The 14542-nt window shown below is 44.6% G+C and overlaps 1 protein-coding gene across 2 annotated transcripts in view; it reads left to right on the forward strand.

Annotated features, from left to right (window-relative positions):
- The window catches only part of LOC123447196 (inositol hexakisphosphate and diphosphoinositol-pentakisphosphate kinase VIP2-like), a 34076-nt gene extending 20937 nt beyond the window's left edge, over window positions 1-13139 (forward strand). For both annotated transcript variants that reach the window (XM_045123777.1, XM_045123778.1), the window contains 14 exons: window positions 3116-3158; window positions 3870-3952; window positions 5500-5562; window positions 5644-5718; window positions 6313-6438; window positions 8732-8964; window positions 9080-9124; window positions 9460-9526; window positions 10213-10284; window positions 10402-10646; window positions 10735-10792; window positions 10873-11040; window positions 12508-12582; window positions 12680-13139. In XM_045123777.1, the coding sequence (XP_044979712.1) occupies window positions 3116-3158; window positions 3870-3952; window positions 5500-5562; window positions 5644-5718; window positions 6313-6438; window positions 8732-8964; window positions 9080-9124; window positions 9460-9526; window positions 10213-10284; window positions 10402-10646; window positions 10735-10792; window positions 10873-11040; window positions 12508-12582; window positions 12680-12967 (1641 nt within the window). In that variant the 3' untranslated portion in view covers window positions 12968-13139. The remainder of the gene's footprint in view (window positions 1-3115; window positions 3159-3869; window positions 3953-5499; window positions 5563-5643; window positions 5719-6312; window positions 6439-8731; window positions 8965-9079; window positions 9125-9459; window positions 9527-10212; window positions 10285-10401; window positions 10647-10734; window positions 10793-10872; window positions 11041-12507; window positions 12583-12679) is intronic.
- Window positions 13140-14542: the final 1403 nt, after the last annotated feature.

Consider the following 14542-nt stretch of genomic DNA (forward strand, 5'->3'; position numbering starts at 1 on the left):
TGTCCCACCTCTTGTCAATGATATCCATAACAGCTTTGAAGCGACTCTCATCATTGTCAAACCTCAAACAAATTTCCTTTCTCGCATCTAGCATACAACCATGGAAGACTCCCATCGCCGGCACATCACTATCCACCCTTCTTAGCACATTAGCCATTGGCTCAAAGAAATTCACAGCAATGTCAACACCTTTCCAAAAGAAATCAGTTTGCACAACCTTTTGAGCTTTCTTACCCTTGTCCTTCTTTAAGTACCCCATGTCATTTAGCTCCTCTGATCTGAATAGTTTAAGCACATCCTTCTTGTTGTCTTGCAAACTTTTTAGATTGAGATAAGCCGTGGCAAATCTAGTAACACCAGCACGGACCAAGTCTCTTCCAAGAGTTTTCCTCATCAAAGCCAAAACCCTCGTATGAGCATACAAGAACACGGTCACTTGCCTTGCTAGGACAATTGTTTTCTCAACTACAGGCAGCTTCCCAATATCTTCCAACATTAGATCAATACAATGGGCTGCACATCCAGTCCAAAAAATGGATGGTCTCTTTGCTTTCATCAGACTTGCAGCTGCTGTATTAACACTAGCATTGTCAGTCACCACTTGAACAACCTTTTCTGGCCCAATATCTTCAATACACCTGTCTACAAGTTCATAGATGTATTTCCCATTTTTTTTACATCCGAGCAATCAACCGAATCCAAGAATAAGACCCCATGTCCGCTGTGAACAACTAGGTTCATTACTCCTCTGCCTTTCCTATCTGTCCATGCATCGGTCATTACCGTACAACCTGTGTGCTCCCATGCTTTCTTATGGTTCTTGAATGAGTCAAGCATCTTCTTCTTTCTTTTCTGCAGGAATGGCCCACTCATCTCATAGGCACTAGGTCCTTGAAGGGTTTTGCCATAATCTCCAATGGCAACTAGCATACATGCGAAGCTAGGAAGTGTCACAGTGTTGTGTGGAATGCCAGCTTCATAGAAAAACTGGCAGATGTACCCACAAGCTCTATTCCTCTTCTCTTCTAACTGTTGAGATGACAATTTTGATTGAACCTTTTAGCTGAGAGTTGTCCCTTGATTCCTCTTGACACTTTCTTCTACACTTAACTTGCAGAACTTGTCCATAGGGCCACCTTGGGATCTGCTTGTGCCTGATGTTGATAAAATCATAACATCATTGTCACTATCTTCATCACTCTCCTGTTCTCCCTCCGAGTGATCTATGTTAACTGAACTTCTTAACTTCTCCACTTCTGTGATTTTCTTATCCTTCGCATCATTACTCTTTAGGAGCAAAACCTTCATCTCCTCCTTGACATCCTGCGGAACCTTCTGGCATGGTGCAGCATTGCACTTCTTAATTCCAGCAAGGTGGAACTTCATCCTTGTTACGCCGCTAGTTAATATCTTGTTACAGAAATTGCATTGCAGAGCGTATGTTCTATTAGGATCTGGCATAGTACAGTACTTCCGTGCCGCATCATTTGATGCAACAACATGAGTTGCTGCTGTTTGTGGTACAGAGGCAGCGCTTGAGATACCTGCACCTATGAAACAAAACAACATGAGTTGCTGCTGTTTGTTTTACTCATTTTAGTGACAGCAAGCAAATAAGCATGCACATATCTTAGTCTTCATGATATTCAGAAATTTCAGTTACAGCAAGCAAATAAGCATGCACATACCTGTTATTCCAAGTTCAGATATTCAGAAATTTCAGTTACAGCAAGCAAGCACACACATATAACAAATACTTTGCATATAACAGAGATCCCATTACAATGAAGCAGGCTGGATCAAATCATACATCCCTATCATGCTGCAAAACTTACAAATCTGAGGACAAAACTTGCCTGTCGATGGGGTCTGCTGACTCATTGTAGGCTAGGAGAAGATGGCTGGAGAGGGGGCGTCACTGGGAAAGGGCCGTCGGAGAAGGAGGCGTCGAGGGCGGCCGCTAGGAGAAGCAGGCGTCCCTGCAAGGAGGGCTTCGCCAGCACAGGGGATGTCACCAGCACAGGGAGTGTGGCCGGTGGAGGGGGAGTCAACGAGACGTCGCCATCGCTGCGTAGTTGTCGCCGTCGCCGCCGCCAGCCTCCATAGCACTTTTTTGGGGGGAGGAAAGGAATATGGGGTGGGAGTGTGGTGGTGTGGGATAGGTTTAGGGTAAAAACGTGTGGGGGTGCCGTGAATTGGATTTGGGCTGAAGCTTTGGACCGGCCCAGCGGGAAAAAAAAGCGCTAACGCTAAATATTTACAGCGCTAACGACAATTAGCGGCGCTATTAGCGGCTTTTCCCATCGAGGCTTAAAATCACCTAGCTGTAGCTGGAAGGGCAAAAAACGCTATAGCTGCGCTATAGCGCCGCTATAGCCCGCTATTCAAAACTTTGGGCACAATGCAAGCCAAGTGACTGACCACAGGGTCTGTTCTCTGCAAAGTGCAGAGAACCACAGTCAATGATATTTGGATACACATTATGTAAATACAAGCTCTAGTGTTGAGAACTGCAAATGCAGGTTTGCTTTAAAGTAAAGGAGCAACTATTGTAATGGTTCCACGCCCTCCTGCATGCTGGGCCTTGGAAATAACTTCAAAGCACTCTCAATACCTGCCACATGTTAGCATATGCAAGCATAGTCATCATCTTTTTGTAGATTGACGTAATCTATGAGTTAGAGAAGTTCTTTTCCATTGTTACTTGAAGTAGTAGTACCTTTTGGTCCATAGCTTCCTGTTTGGTAGATAGGGCAGCAAAAACTGTTGCCAGTCTAGCACAAAGACTATTTTTTGTCTTCTGCAATCACTATAGTAGTCAATAGTGTATGTGACCAGGATTTTATAAATAATACTCCCTCCGTCCCATAAAATAAGAACGTTTTTGACACTGGTGTAGTGTCAAAAACGCTCTTATGTTATGGGACGGAGGGAATATTACTCTTATCAACCACCATTTCTGTCATTTCAATTTTCAAATATTCTTATGTTAAGTGAGGCAAACTACTTGTTAAATTTGGATATGATGGAAGAACAAATTTCATGCATCTATATTAGTATTTAGTAATCAACATACATCTATTATAATGGCTTTCTTTTTATGATTTTCATTCAGGCAGAAGAACTGGGAAGATTTTTCAGAAACAACATTTATCCAGGTTATTGTTCACATTCTTGTTGTTTCTATTATCTCGTGAAAAAGTAAAATATTGGATTTCTTGAGAGAGAATATTTATTTTGGTACAACTTTGTGTGATCTCTAACAATGTTCTCAAGTGAAAATTGCGTTGAATATCTGGAATTTGAGAAGTGATGGTGATAGATGAGTGTTCCTAATAATGTGTTCCTGTCTACACCCTAAACTTAAAAATCACCAATTCACGATAATGTGTTCCTAACCTTTAACTTCATGCCACTTAGATAGCGCCAACATTTTTTTTAAAGGGCAGCACGGTGCACGTAGCTCCCGCTTGCGCATGATCCGGGGAAGGGTCCGATCACTTTGGATCTTTTGTACGCAGCCTGTTTCCAGGATTCGAACCGAAGGCAACAACTTTACCGCTGCGCCAAGGCTCCCCTTCATACTTCCAACAGTTTTAGTTATAAAATATTACAATATGACAAGCAAGTTTAGATATAGGTCACAAAGGTGGGAACTTGGAATTAAGAGTGGTTGGTGCCTTTTGGGTCATTAGATGTGCTGCAGCTTATGATGATCGTAAAACAGATAAATGATCCTAAAACTCCATTCGGCTTATTATATTTTCCACTTGTTTTAGTACTTATGAAACTTCTTTTGTAGCACTTCAAAATGTTATTTGACTAGCACTCGAAAATGTTATTCTGACTAGCATGGAATCCTGAATCAGGGGAAGGAACAGGTTTGCTTCGCCTTCATAGCACGTACAGACACGATTTGAAAATATACAGTTCAGATGAAGGACGTGTTCAGGTAATTCTTTTAGCTGTCCTTTTCAATCCATAACACCTTTGAAATCCTTTTAGGTATTTTCAACTTAGGTTGCAAAAGTTCATACTTCTTGCTATGTAATGGTGATTACTTATAAATCAAATACTTTGTGTTGTGGTAACTAGCTCAATATCTGCGCATGTTTAAAGTACGAAAAGCGTAGGACAATATGGAGATCCGATGTTGTCACTGGTGACAATATCCGCCGCCGTCGCTAGCACCCGTGACCAGCCTGGCCCCGGGTTTGCTGGTGGCGGCGGCCCCCTGCCCTTCCCTTCCTGGTGGCTCTCCGACGCGGGGCGGAGCTGCACCAGGGGTGCTCCTAGGCGGCGGCATTCCAGGTGGCGGTGGGGCTCCCGGCGTGGTGTGGGCGGACGGCTGGGTGGCGTCTTCGTCGTTGGCGGCGGGGTGACGCTGCGGCGCGATCTGGAGGCGGTCTCCTGGCCCAGATCTGGGCCCTGCGGGGCCCATCTGGGCCTAGGCGGGTCAACGGTGGAGTGGGTCTGCAGCGGAACTTCCGGGAGTCGGGGGGAGCGGCGACGAGCGGCTAGGTGCTGGCGGCGCCGTTGCCAGCCTGCTGCAGCATGGCCGGTAGGGCTTAGCGGGGCCATTTCGGGCCAGGCTGGGCCAAGGGTGGCCTGGTATGCCCTGCTGCTGTGTCCAGTCTGTGGCCGCGGCGGTGCCGGAGGCGCGGGCCTCCCGCACGGCTGCGGTCGAGGTGGATCTCCTCCCGCCCGGTTTCGGTGCTGCTGCTCCATCGTTTGGCGCAGCTCTCCGGTTTCCTTGGCCTCGTGTTGGTCTTCGCAGTGAGACTGCGTGGATGGTGGCGCAACCGTGCTGGCGCATGGGGTTAGGCGGTGGTTTGGCTGGTCGGCTCCGGTGGGGTGTGGAGTGCGGGAGAAATCCTTGCCGGTTCGTCCGGCTCCGATGCGGTGACACCGGAGGGTGCCACCATTCCTTCCGGGAGGGTGTCAGTGGTAGCTATCCCCTACCTCCTTCCACGTGCCGCTCTTTGTCGAGCTAACGCTGTTGGCATTTGTTTCTTTTTCGTTTTTTTTGGGTTTGATGTGCTGTTCGCCCCAACAATGATCTTTGTACGGTGTTGATGGCTTTGTATACAAAGCGGGGGAAACCCTTCTTCGGTACAATAGTGAACAGAGCATGGTGACAATAGTGAAGATTCCTGGGGGCTGCAAAATGTTGAGTGTGCCAAAGCTGATGTTGTCACTAGTGACAATAGGGAAGAGAGCATGGAAAAAAACCTTGATTTTTCATTTCTTATTCCTGGTATTTTTAGTAACATTCTTGGCAGCATGAGATACCCTGATAATAGTAGGCATGTTAAGCTATGGGCGGTGCCGGCGTTGGTGGAGAAGACTAGGGCGTCAGGGTAGGAGGTAGACTGAGCGGATCCCTAATTGATCCTTCTGACGAGCAGCTCCTTTTTATCTTTCGATCTTGCCCGTAATTTTTTCTCATATGCTAATAGTCAATCGTGATTCATTTGTTTCTGATGGTGTACATGTCAGATGTCTGCTGCAGCATTTGCGAAAGGTCTTCTTGATTTGGAAGGACAACTAACTCCCATACTGGTCTGGTGCTTGTTTTCAAGCAGATTCATTTGTTTCTTACTTTCACCTCTCTCAGTTTTATCTTTTATATCAACTTTTCAGGTCTCTCTAGTAAGTAAAGACTCTTCTATGCTAGATGGATTGGAAGATGCTAGCATTGAGATGGATGAAGCTAAGGTTTGCTTTCAAAATTTGATACACACTCTGTATTTTTCACTTGGGTTCAAGCGGGTATCTAAAGTTCCAGGGGAAAAGGCGGCACATGCACAGTTATGTCATTATTTGTTTTTAGCTCGAGGCAGATCCCACCATGCCGAAGTTTCCACATTGTTTAGGTCTTGCCTTGGAAAATATAGGAGATGATAATGTTGCCTCTTAAGTATACGTAGCTTCTATGAACTGCTGTGCTGTGACCACAAGCCAGCAGTTCTGTTCAATTTTCACACCCATGATCGTTGAATCTATGTAGCTTCTGTGAACTGCTGTGACCATAAGGCAAGCAGTTCTGTTAAATTTTCACACCCATGGACGTTGAATCTAACTGCTACCTCCATAATTCCTATTGTGTGTTTTTGGCAATCTTCAGAAGCTTTGTGATGTGATATTGTCAGTAGTTATAGGAAAATCCTAAATTCCGCTATATTAAACTTGTATATCTTTGAAGAGCTAGCATCTTCCCAGTTCCCGCTGCCTCTTAATTGTCTCAAATATCATGAGTTTAGTTCACTGTTTATTGTTAGCTAATGTCCAGTAAACTGATTTGCTTTTTAGGCAAGATTGCATGAAATCATCATTTCAAATACTAAAGCAAACAATACCAATGGATCGGTGGAGTTTCCGTGGATGGTTGATGGTGCAGGATTGCCTCCAAATGCTTCTGAACTTCTTCCTAAGATGGTAAAGTATATTGAATGGATCTAAGATAAATCTTTTGTTTTATACATATATAGCATTATTCACAATATTCATGTCAATGATATACTACTTGCAGTTACTGTTTTGAATAACTAATGATGAAAAATATCTTTTGTCACCTTTTCCAATATACTTCAAGTCATGATGATGCAAACAATATTTAATGAGTTGCCTCAGTATGATATCAAAAGTCAACGTAGGTCATTGCCATTCAAATAGTTTTAAGAAAATTTATTTGGTGACACCCAAAGGTCACTACTATAGATTCATCACACCCAATGCGCCAACTCTTTGGTGGGATCATAAAGACAACCAGTCTAAGCTAAGCGAATGAAAGTTGAGAATTTGTGGCGGTGCACTATGTAACCGCTGTCTGCCGGTGAGTTAGCGTGTAGGTCTACTTTTTTCGGGAAAATGCGAAGACTCTGCGTTTCTTTTTATTGAACAGGGGGATAGTTTAACAGTACACGCCTCCGAGGAGGAGGCTCACAGGGTTGCAAAAATAAAACACAAAAAACTAGTGAACGTCCTAGGTCAGCGGCATGATCACCCCAAGGCCAGTAGCCCCAGCCCGAACCCAAAGGGACGCCTCCTCTCTGATTCTTGTCGCGAGTAGGGTGGTGGATGGCTGCTCGCCGTCGAACACACAGGAGTTGCGGTGCTTCCAGAGCATCCATGCCGTCAGGTGAGTTGTCGTGGCGAGGCCCTTGCGCATGGGTTTTGGCGTCTCCAGCTTGGCATGCATCCACCAATCGTTCAAGGTGACCTCTTGGTCTGGCGGTCGGCAGGTTAGCCGAAGCCAGGAGAGCGTCTCATGCCATACCCGTCGCGAGAAGGGGCAGGTGACTAGCAGGTGGCGCATCGTTTCAGGCTCTTGGTCACACATGACACAACGCGGATGGTGGTGCTGAAGGCCGCGGCGGCGCGATCGGTCCGCGGTCCAGCACCTGTCCAGACTGACGAGCCACAGGAAGAATTTGACGCGTGGTGGGGCCCACCTCTTCCAGGTCAGCTTCCATGCATCGGAGCTAGCGGAACCATGGAAGGCGGCCAGGTAGGCGCTGCACGCAGAGTAGGAGCCGCTCGAGGCTCGAGGTCCACCTCCAGATTAGCTGGTCTGGCTGGTCGGTGAGGGCAATGCCTTCGGTTTCACGCCACAACATCAGGTATTGACCTATTTCGTGGATGCCCAGATCGCCGTGTATATCTCGCCTCCAAGCATAGTTCAGGAGGCCCTCCGCGATGGTGCGCTGCTTGCGCCGGTGCTTGGGGATGCAAGCATAGAGCTGTGGCGCGATCTCGTCGATGGAGCGGCCATTGATCCAGCGGTCCTCCCAAAATTTGCCCGTTCTGCCATCTCCCACGGCGAGTGAGGTGGAGGCGAAGAACAGGGCATGCTCCTCCTTGGAGAACTGGAGATCGAGGCCATGCCAAGCTCGGCCCTCGTCAGTACGGCTGAACCAGAGCCACCGCAGCCGTAGGGCGAGCCCAACGCGCTCCATGTCCTGGCCGCCGAGGGGGAGAGGCTGGCGGATGCGACAGCAGTTGACGTGGCAGCTGCCGCCGTTTGCGGCGACGCGACCCTCCCACAGGAATCCTCTCTCAATCTTCTCAATGAGCTTGATCGTTTTCTTCGGTGGGGCGAAGACGAGGATTTGGTGGATAGGGATGGCGCAGAGCACGGACTTGACAAGTGCTAGGTGGCCCGCCTTGTTCATGAGCCTGGACTTCCAGTTAGGGAGCATGCCGCCAACCGTGTCGACCAGGGGCTGCAGCTGGGCGCTAGTGGGCCACCGGATGGTGAGAGGGATCCCGAGGTACGTGAGCGGCAGGTCCGGTAGGTCCACGATCTTGCACCCAAGGAGCTCCGTGATCAGTACCGTGTCTCCCGGTGCGCAGTTGAGCATGGTGGCGGACTGACGACGTGGTACTGTTTTGCCACCCCTCCCCGAGCGACCTCGCCGCGATCAAGGCGATCCTGGAGCTTTTCGGTCGAGCCTCGGGGCGTGTAGGTCTACTGTCAGGGTCTGTTGCCTAAGCGCAGGGTGTGCTATCATATGGAGTTAGGGATGCACACACAACTTCTGCCTTAACTGCATCAACATCACACAATCATTTCAAAGATTCTTGCACATAATTAAATTTGTTTGCTCCTGTCTTTGTGTGTGTTATAGTCGATTCCTGTAGGTTTCAGTACAAAGATTGTCAGGTGTCGTTCCTGGATAAAATTTCTAAGCTGCATACCTACCTTGTCTCCTTATTGTACATTGGGTAGGCCAAGTTGACGAAACAAGTTACTGCACAAGTCAAGCTGCTTGCCGAAGACGAAGATGAGAAGCTTGCTCTGACAAGCTCATTTTCTAGATATGACCAAGCAAAGGCTCTTGGGAAAACAACAATTGATGTTGCTCGTATTGCTGCTGGGTTACCTTGTGGTAGTGAAAGCTTCCTCTTGATGTTTGCTCGATGGAAAAAACTTGAGAGAGATTTATATAATGAAAGAAAGGAGTGAGTAAAATGTTTCACCTTCAGAATTTTTCTTGATGCTGTAAATCAATTTTATTTATAGTGACTTTTCTTTTGAGCTTATTTCACTCATGGTGCTTTGTAAATCACTGTGCAGCCGATTTGACATTACACAGATTCCAGATGTCTATGACTCATGCAAGTAAGTGATCTCCGTGTTTAAGGAGGGCAAATTAACTTTTTCCCATATAGCTTGCATCCTAATTCTTGTCATCCATTTGAAACAATCAATGCCCCTTCAGTGTATAAATGCTTAATATGATATGAAGATATCCATGGTTTAAAGTTCCAAAACATAGAACAAAACTAGCTCAACAAACTTCAAGAAGTTAGAAATTGATGCATTTGCCTTTGTTCACCTTATTCATAATATGCTCGTTTTTACCTTGAGAATAATTACATCATCATCCTAATACAACAATCTGTAATTGGCATGGCACGTAAGCTTTACGACTGAACTACTGAATGCCATGGCAGATATGACCTCGTGCATAATGCTCATCTCAATCTTAAGGGTTTGGAGGAGCTTTACAAAGTTGCTCAAGTAAGCAAGTTTACATTTCGTACTCCTGTTTTTGATATTTCTTTTGATTCTATATATGAAAGTTATATTGATTAAGCATATATCTTGTATTTACATCATATAGCCACATTATTTAGGTAGAAGCAACTGAGCACGTATGACAAGCAAAGGTTTGGGGATATCGTTTCACGAAAGATGTGAATTCATTGATTTTTAACCACAAGTTTTGAAAGGCACCCTATTGTATCATTGTGCTGGATAGAACCTTGAATGCTTACTGGAGGCACATACATTGAATCTTTAAAGTAACCATGATCATAGGACTATTATTACCGTTTCAGTTTAACGGATCATACAATTCTTAACTTGAAGTGACCTGGGAGGGGGGGGGGGGGGGGGGGCTATGTAACTTGTGTTTTAACATTCCTTCTCTTCCTTAGATCTATTGTAGGATATCCAGTTTCAGTGACGGAGCTAGCTCCCGGCGATCCTGGGCAGCTACCCGGGCTTAGCTCCATATGAATTTGAGCCAATCATGCAAATTTTGTTGGTAGTTTAATGGACAAATGCCAACTCAGTGCCTTAATTATTTGCCCAGGCTCTACAATCCATTGTACTTTCAAACATGCTGATAGTTCATTGACGTCGATAAGTTCTCTAGAGTGTTTACATGTTCTTAAAACCTTATCTAACACTTATTCTTGTAGCTTCTTGCTGATGGTGTTATTCCAAATGAGTACGGGATCAACCCAAAGCAAAAACTAAAAATTGGATCAAAGGTTTGTTGTCAAGCTAGACGTGCACTGTCTTTTTCATTGTTGTAGAACATCGTATGTATACGGCATCTCCAACTGATGAATTGTTTATGTGTTCTTCACTTTTATTGGCTTTCCTAGATAGCGCGCCGGTTGATGGGAAAAGTTCTAATTGATTTACGGAACACTCGTGAAGAAGCTATTTGTGTTGCTGACCCGAGTTTTACTGAAGATGAAGCTTTATTCCTACCAACAAAAGAACTAGAGCACCAGCAAAAGGTTCAAGTAAGAAATGAGGATGGAAGAAGATCTAGCACCACGAGTGAAAAGTCAATGGACCAAGAAGACGAAGACGATAGAGAAACTAAATACCGCTTAGATCCTAAGTGTGTGCATGTTTTTTCAGTTAATTGCGATATTAGGTTTGTACTGATTTGCATGTGAATTATATTGGTCTAATATTCTTCCTTTCAGGTATGCAAATGTGAAGACACCGGACCGACATGTCCGCACAAGGCTTTATTTCACATCGGTACACCAGAGCACTTCTGTACTTTGTTCTTATAATCATTCTGGAAATCCAAGTGTTGACATGTGCATTTTCTCCACCAGGAATCCCATATACACTCATTGATGAATGTCCTTCGGTATTGCAACTTGGATGAGTCTCTACATGGAGAGGATAGCCTTGTCTGCCAAAGTACTCTGGACCGACTACATAGAACCAGGGAGCTTGATTATATGAGCAATATCGTGCTTAGAATGTTCGAAAATACAGAGGTAATGATATTTCTCAATATGTCTGTCAACAGACTTTGCCTTTATTATGGTACAAATAATCCTGCATATTTCTACTATTTTCATGAGTTAGCATTTCCAAAAGATTTTGAGCAGAAAGTTTCCTAACCTTATACTAGTATATCAAGTACTGTTGATCCTTTTCTTGAAAAAGCTATCTTACGTACTCAAATACTCTCGTGGGAATGATCAATGAAGTATTGTTGATCCCTTTTCTTGAGAAAGCTTTTCAGTGCTCAAATGCCTTACTTGCAATACTCATGTAAACCTGTATTAACTACAATTGAGCACCAAAGCTATGTATGCAGTATGAAGCGTGATGCTCAGAAAATAAAATAAAATAAAAAGTATGCAGTATGAAGTGTTACGTGCCAATTCTCTGGTGCAGCGTCATTTCACTGATAGACCGAGGGATGCTTTTATATAGCATCCAATGCAATTAGATATTTCTTCATTCGTCAGTCATGGGAAAAACTACAACCTAATATACCATCTCCATTTGCTACACTGGGATCACTGTATTTCATCAGTATCTGAAATTGGGCATAAAATCATCTATTGATTATGCCAAAGTGACATAGTCTCTTCAGTATTTGTTATTTCTCACACTGAAATGGTGTGTCCTGAATCTTGTACTTCAAATTTGTTTGTCTTCTCTACAGGGTATGTATCTAAGTGTATTAGTTTTCGTTGGTATTTCTGTAATGCTGAGTGCCTGAGTACCACTTACCAGGGATGGCGTAGTAGGCAAGTCATTTTTTCGAAAATGAGTTAGGATTTGGGTTATTTTTAAAATGTCATGAAAAATGGTTATTTGATAATACTCTTCGCTAGCTACTTTATTGTAGGGCCATTTCCGATCAATAATGTGTTATGTGACTAAGTAGTGGCCTCCCCTTGTAGTCTGACCCTTTTTGCCGAGAAAAGCCTTAGCCTATTTATGGGCTATGCATGCATGCTCTATAACCATTCCATTGCTCAAGTGACGAAGTTGGGAGTAGGATTGCTGGTAGCTGAAAATTCTGTCTATCTGATCTTGCATTGATGGCAAACCTACTTCCATCCAAATAGTTGAAATGGTATTGGTGTCGGTTCTCTCTTTAAGTCAAGTACTTCACTATATTCTTCACAGAGCGATAAGCAGTAAAAGTGCACACTATTTATGAGTGTTTTCCCCCTAGTTGTATCATGTACATATAACATGCCTATCAAAATGTTACTATACATGGAAAGTTGGCTGAAACTTTCATCTGATTTTGTATCATGTACTCTACATATGTGCATCATACTTTATGTCATAATTTCCACAGAATAACCATATAGGTGCTCTTTGCCAAAGTTATGTTTGATCCTTTTGTGACTGCGTACTCCATAATCCATGCCCTCCTAATATTGGTATTATCCATATAGTTGGAAACTTCTGATGCTTACCAAATTTACTATTTACAGGTTCCTTTAGAAGATGAGGAAAGGTTCCGGATCGAAATGACATTCAGTCGTGGTGCTGATCTCAGCCCTCTCGAGGTACTCACCCATGTCTCTCTATTCACAATCCAGAAGTCTCTGCTTGCTTCGTACTCCACGCATTCGATGTTACTAACAGAACGTATGGTTGGTCCAGGACAAAACCAGTGAAACTTCTCCGTTGCTCCAGGAGCACACCCTGCCGATAATGGGCCCCGAGAGACTGCAGGAAGTTGGCTCTTGCCTGACACTGGACAAGTTTGAGAAGATGGTGCGGCCGTTTGCCATGCCTCCTGAGGACTTTCCTCCGGCTGCACCTCCACAAGTCTTGGGATACTTCTCCAAGGGCGCTGGGGTGCTTGAACGGCTGGCTAGTTTCTGGCCTTTCCACAAGAGCGGAATTAACAGCAAAATGGCTGAAAAAGCTGTGAATTGCCAGAAATGAGTTCATGTGAATATTCATTCCTCTTTGTTAACATCTGGTGGCGACACCATTTGCGCAATTTTGGTAACATGGGTTCATCTTTCAGAAACTGAATCTCACGTGTACTTTTGCCCGGCATCTTGATCTTGAGCATGATTGTAGGCAAATTTTCAAAGATATGTTACGGAACTTGCATCTTGTTTTCTGCCATCTTTTTTGTTAAAGTATTCCTTTCAACTGTCTGATCGAAAGGGCGTCCGTCGCCTTCATCACGCGACGCGTGTCCCTCGCACCGCTACATCCTTCTTATCTCCTTTTCAATCAGCTCCTTTTCCCAGCTCCTGCAGCATGCCATGGCCACCACCACCTCAAGCTCCTGCAACGCCACTGCTCATACAAGTCAGCAGGTCGTCGTCATATGCCCATGCGCTCCCGTGCTCGCCACAGGCTGGGCCTCCGCTGCTGGCCCGTGAGGAAGGGGAGGCCATGGATTTCCTGTAGGGGCGGAGCGTCGGGAGGCTGCAGGGTGAGCTGGGCATGGCTGCGGCCGCGCTGCCCTGCCGCGAGTGTGGCGGGCCGGGGCCGGGGCGCGTGCTGTGGTCGGCTGGTGGGGCAGCGCCGTCAGATTGGAGAAGGGAGAGACAAAATTTTTTCGCAACTTGACCTTTGTTGCAAAAATTTCTGAAACATGACCTTCGTTGCAAAAAATTATTCCGCAAAAGTACCTATGTTGTAGAAAGACGAAGAAAATAATAATTCTGCAACAAGCAAATTGTTTCTGAAACTCGACCGTTGTTTCAGAAATTAACGGGTCTAAAGTTTATTTCTTGCAACAAAGCGAAAGTTTCTGCAACTCAACCATCGTTTCAGGAATTATGCGTAGCAGCGTGCTTGTTTTCGCAACTGGAGCGTTGTTTCAGAATTTTATGTGGTGAACGGGAGGCGATCGAGCTGGTGATCGGACGGTGCACGCGTATGCATTGGACGGCTAAAACGATGGTGGATGGTTACTACAAATCCACCGATGAATGCCTAGCAGTCTTCATCTTTTTTAGGATCATGAATCAAGCTTCTGGTCTTTTTTCTTTTTCTTTTGCGGAATGTCCAAAAGACTTTGTGCATGGCCGCATCCCAAAGTACCATTCCTAATGTAATCTTGAGATAATACTCGTTGAAGGAACCAAATACTAATAGCAGAATTGGCTGGTAGTATACTGTTGATACAAGAACAATTACTCCCTCCCTTCTTAAATATAAGTTTTTTTAAAGATTTCATTACAAGACTACATACGGATGTATATAGATATTATGTACTCCCTCCGTCTCAAAATAAGTGTCTTCAACTTAGTACAACTTTGTACTAGAGCTAGTACAAAGTTGAGACAGTTATTTTGAGACGGAGGGAGTAGCTCCCTAGTAATTTTTTTTAAAAGACTTATATTTAGGATTAGAGGAAGTATGATACACTAGAGCCAAAAAGATTGAAGGAAAAATTTCCGAGAGATGGAAAAACCAGATTTCCACATTGAGTTGGGGGCTTAATGCCCACATGATCTCTTGGTAAGAGCATGATTCCAACTTTCCAAGTGTTAAAAG

The sequence above is a fragment of the Hordeum vulgare genome, chromosome 4H (assembly GCF_904849725.1).
Source record: "Hordeum vulgare subsp. vulgare chromosome 4H, MorexV3_pseudomolecules_assembly, whole genome shotgun sequence".
Classification (NCBI taxonomy): Eukaryota; Viridiplantae; Streptophyta; class Magnoliopsida; order Poales; family Poaceae; genus Hordeum; species Hordeum vulgare.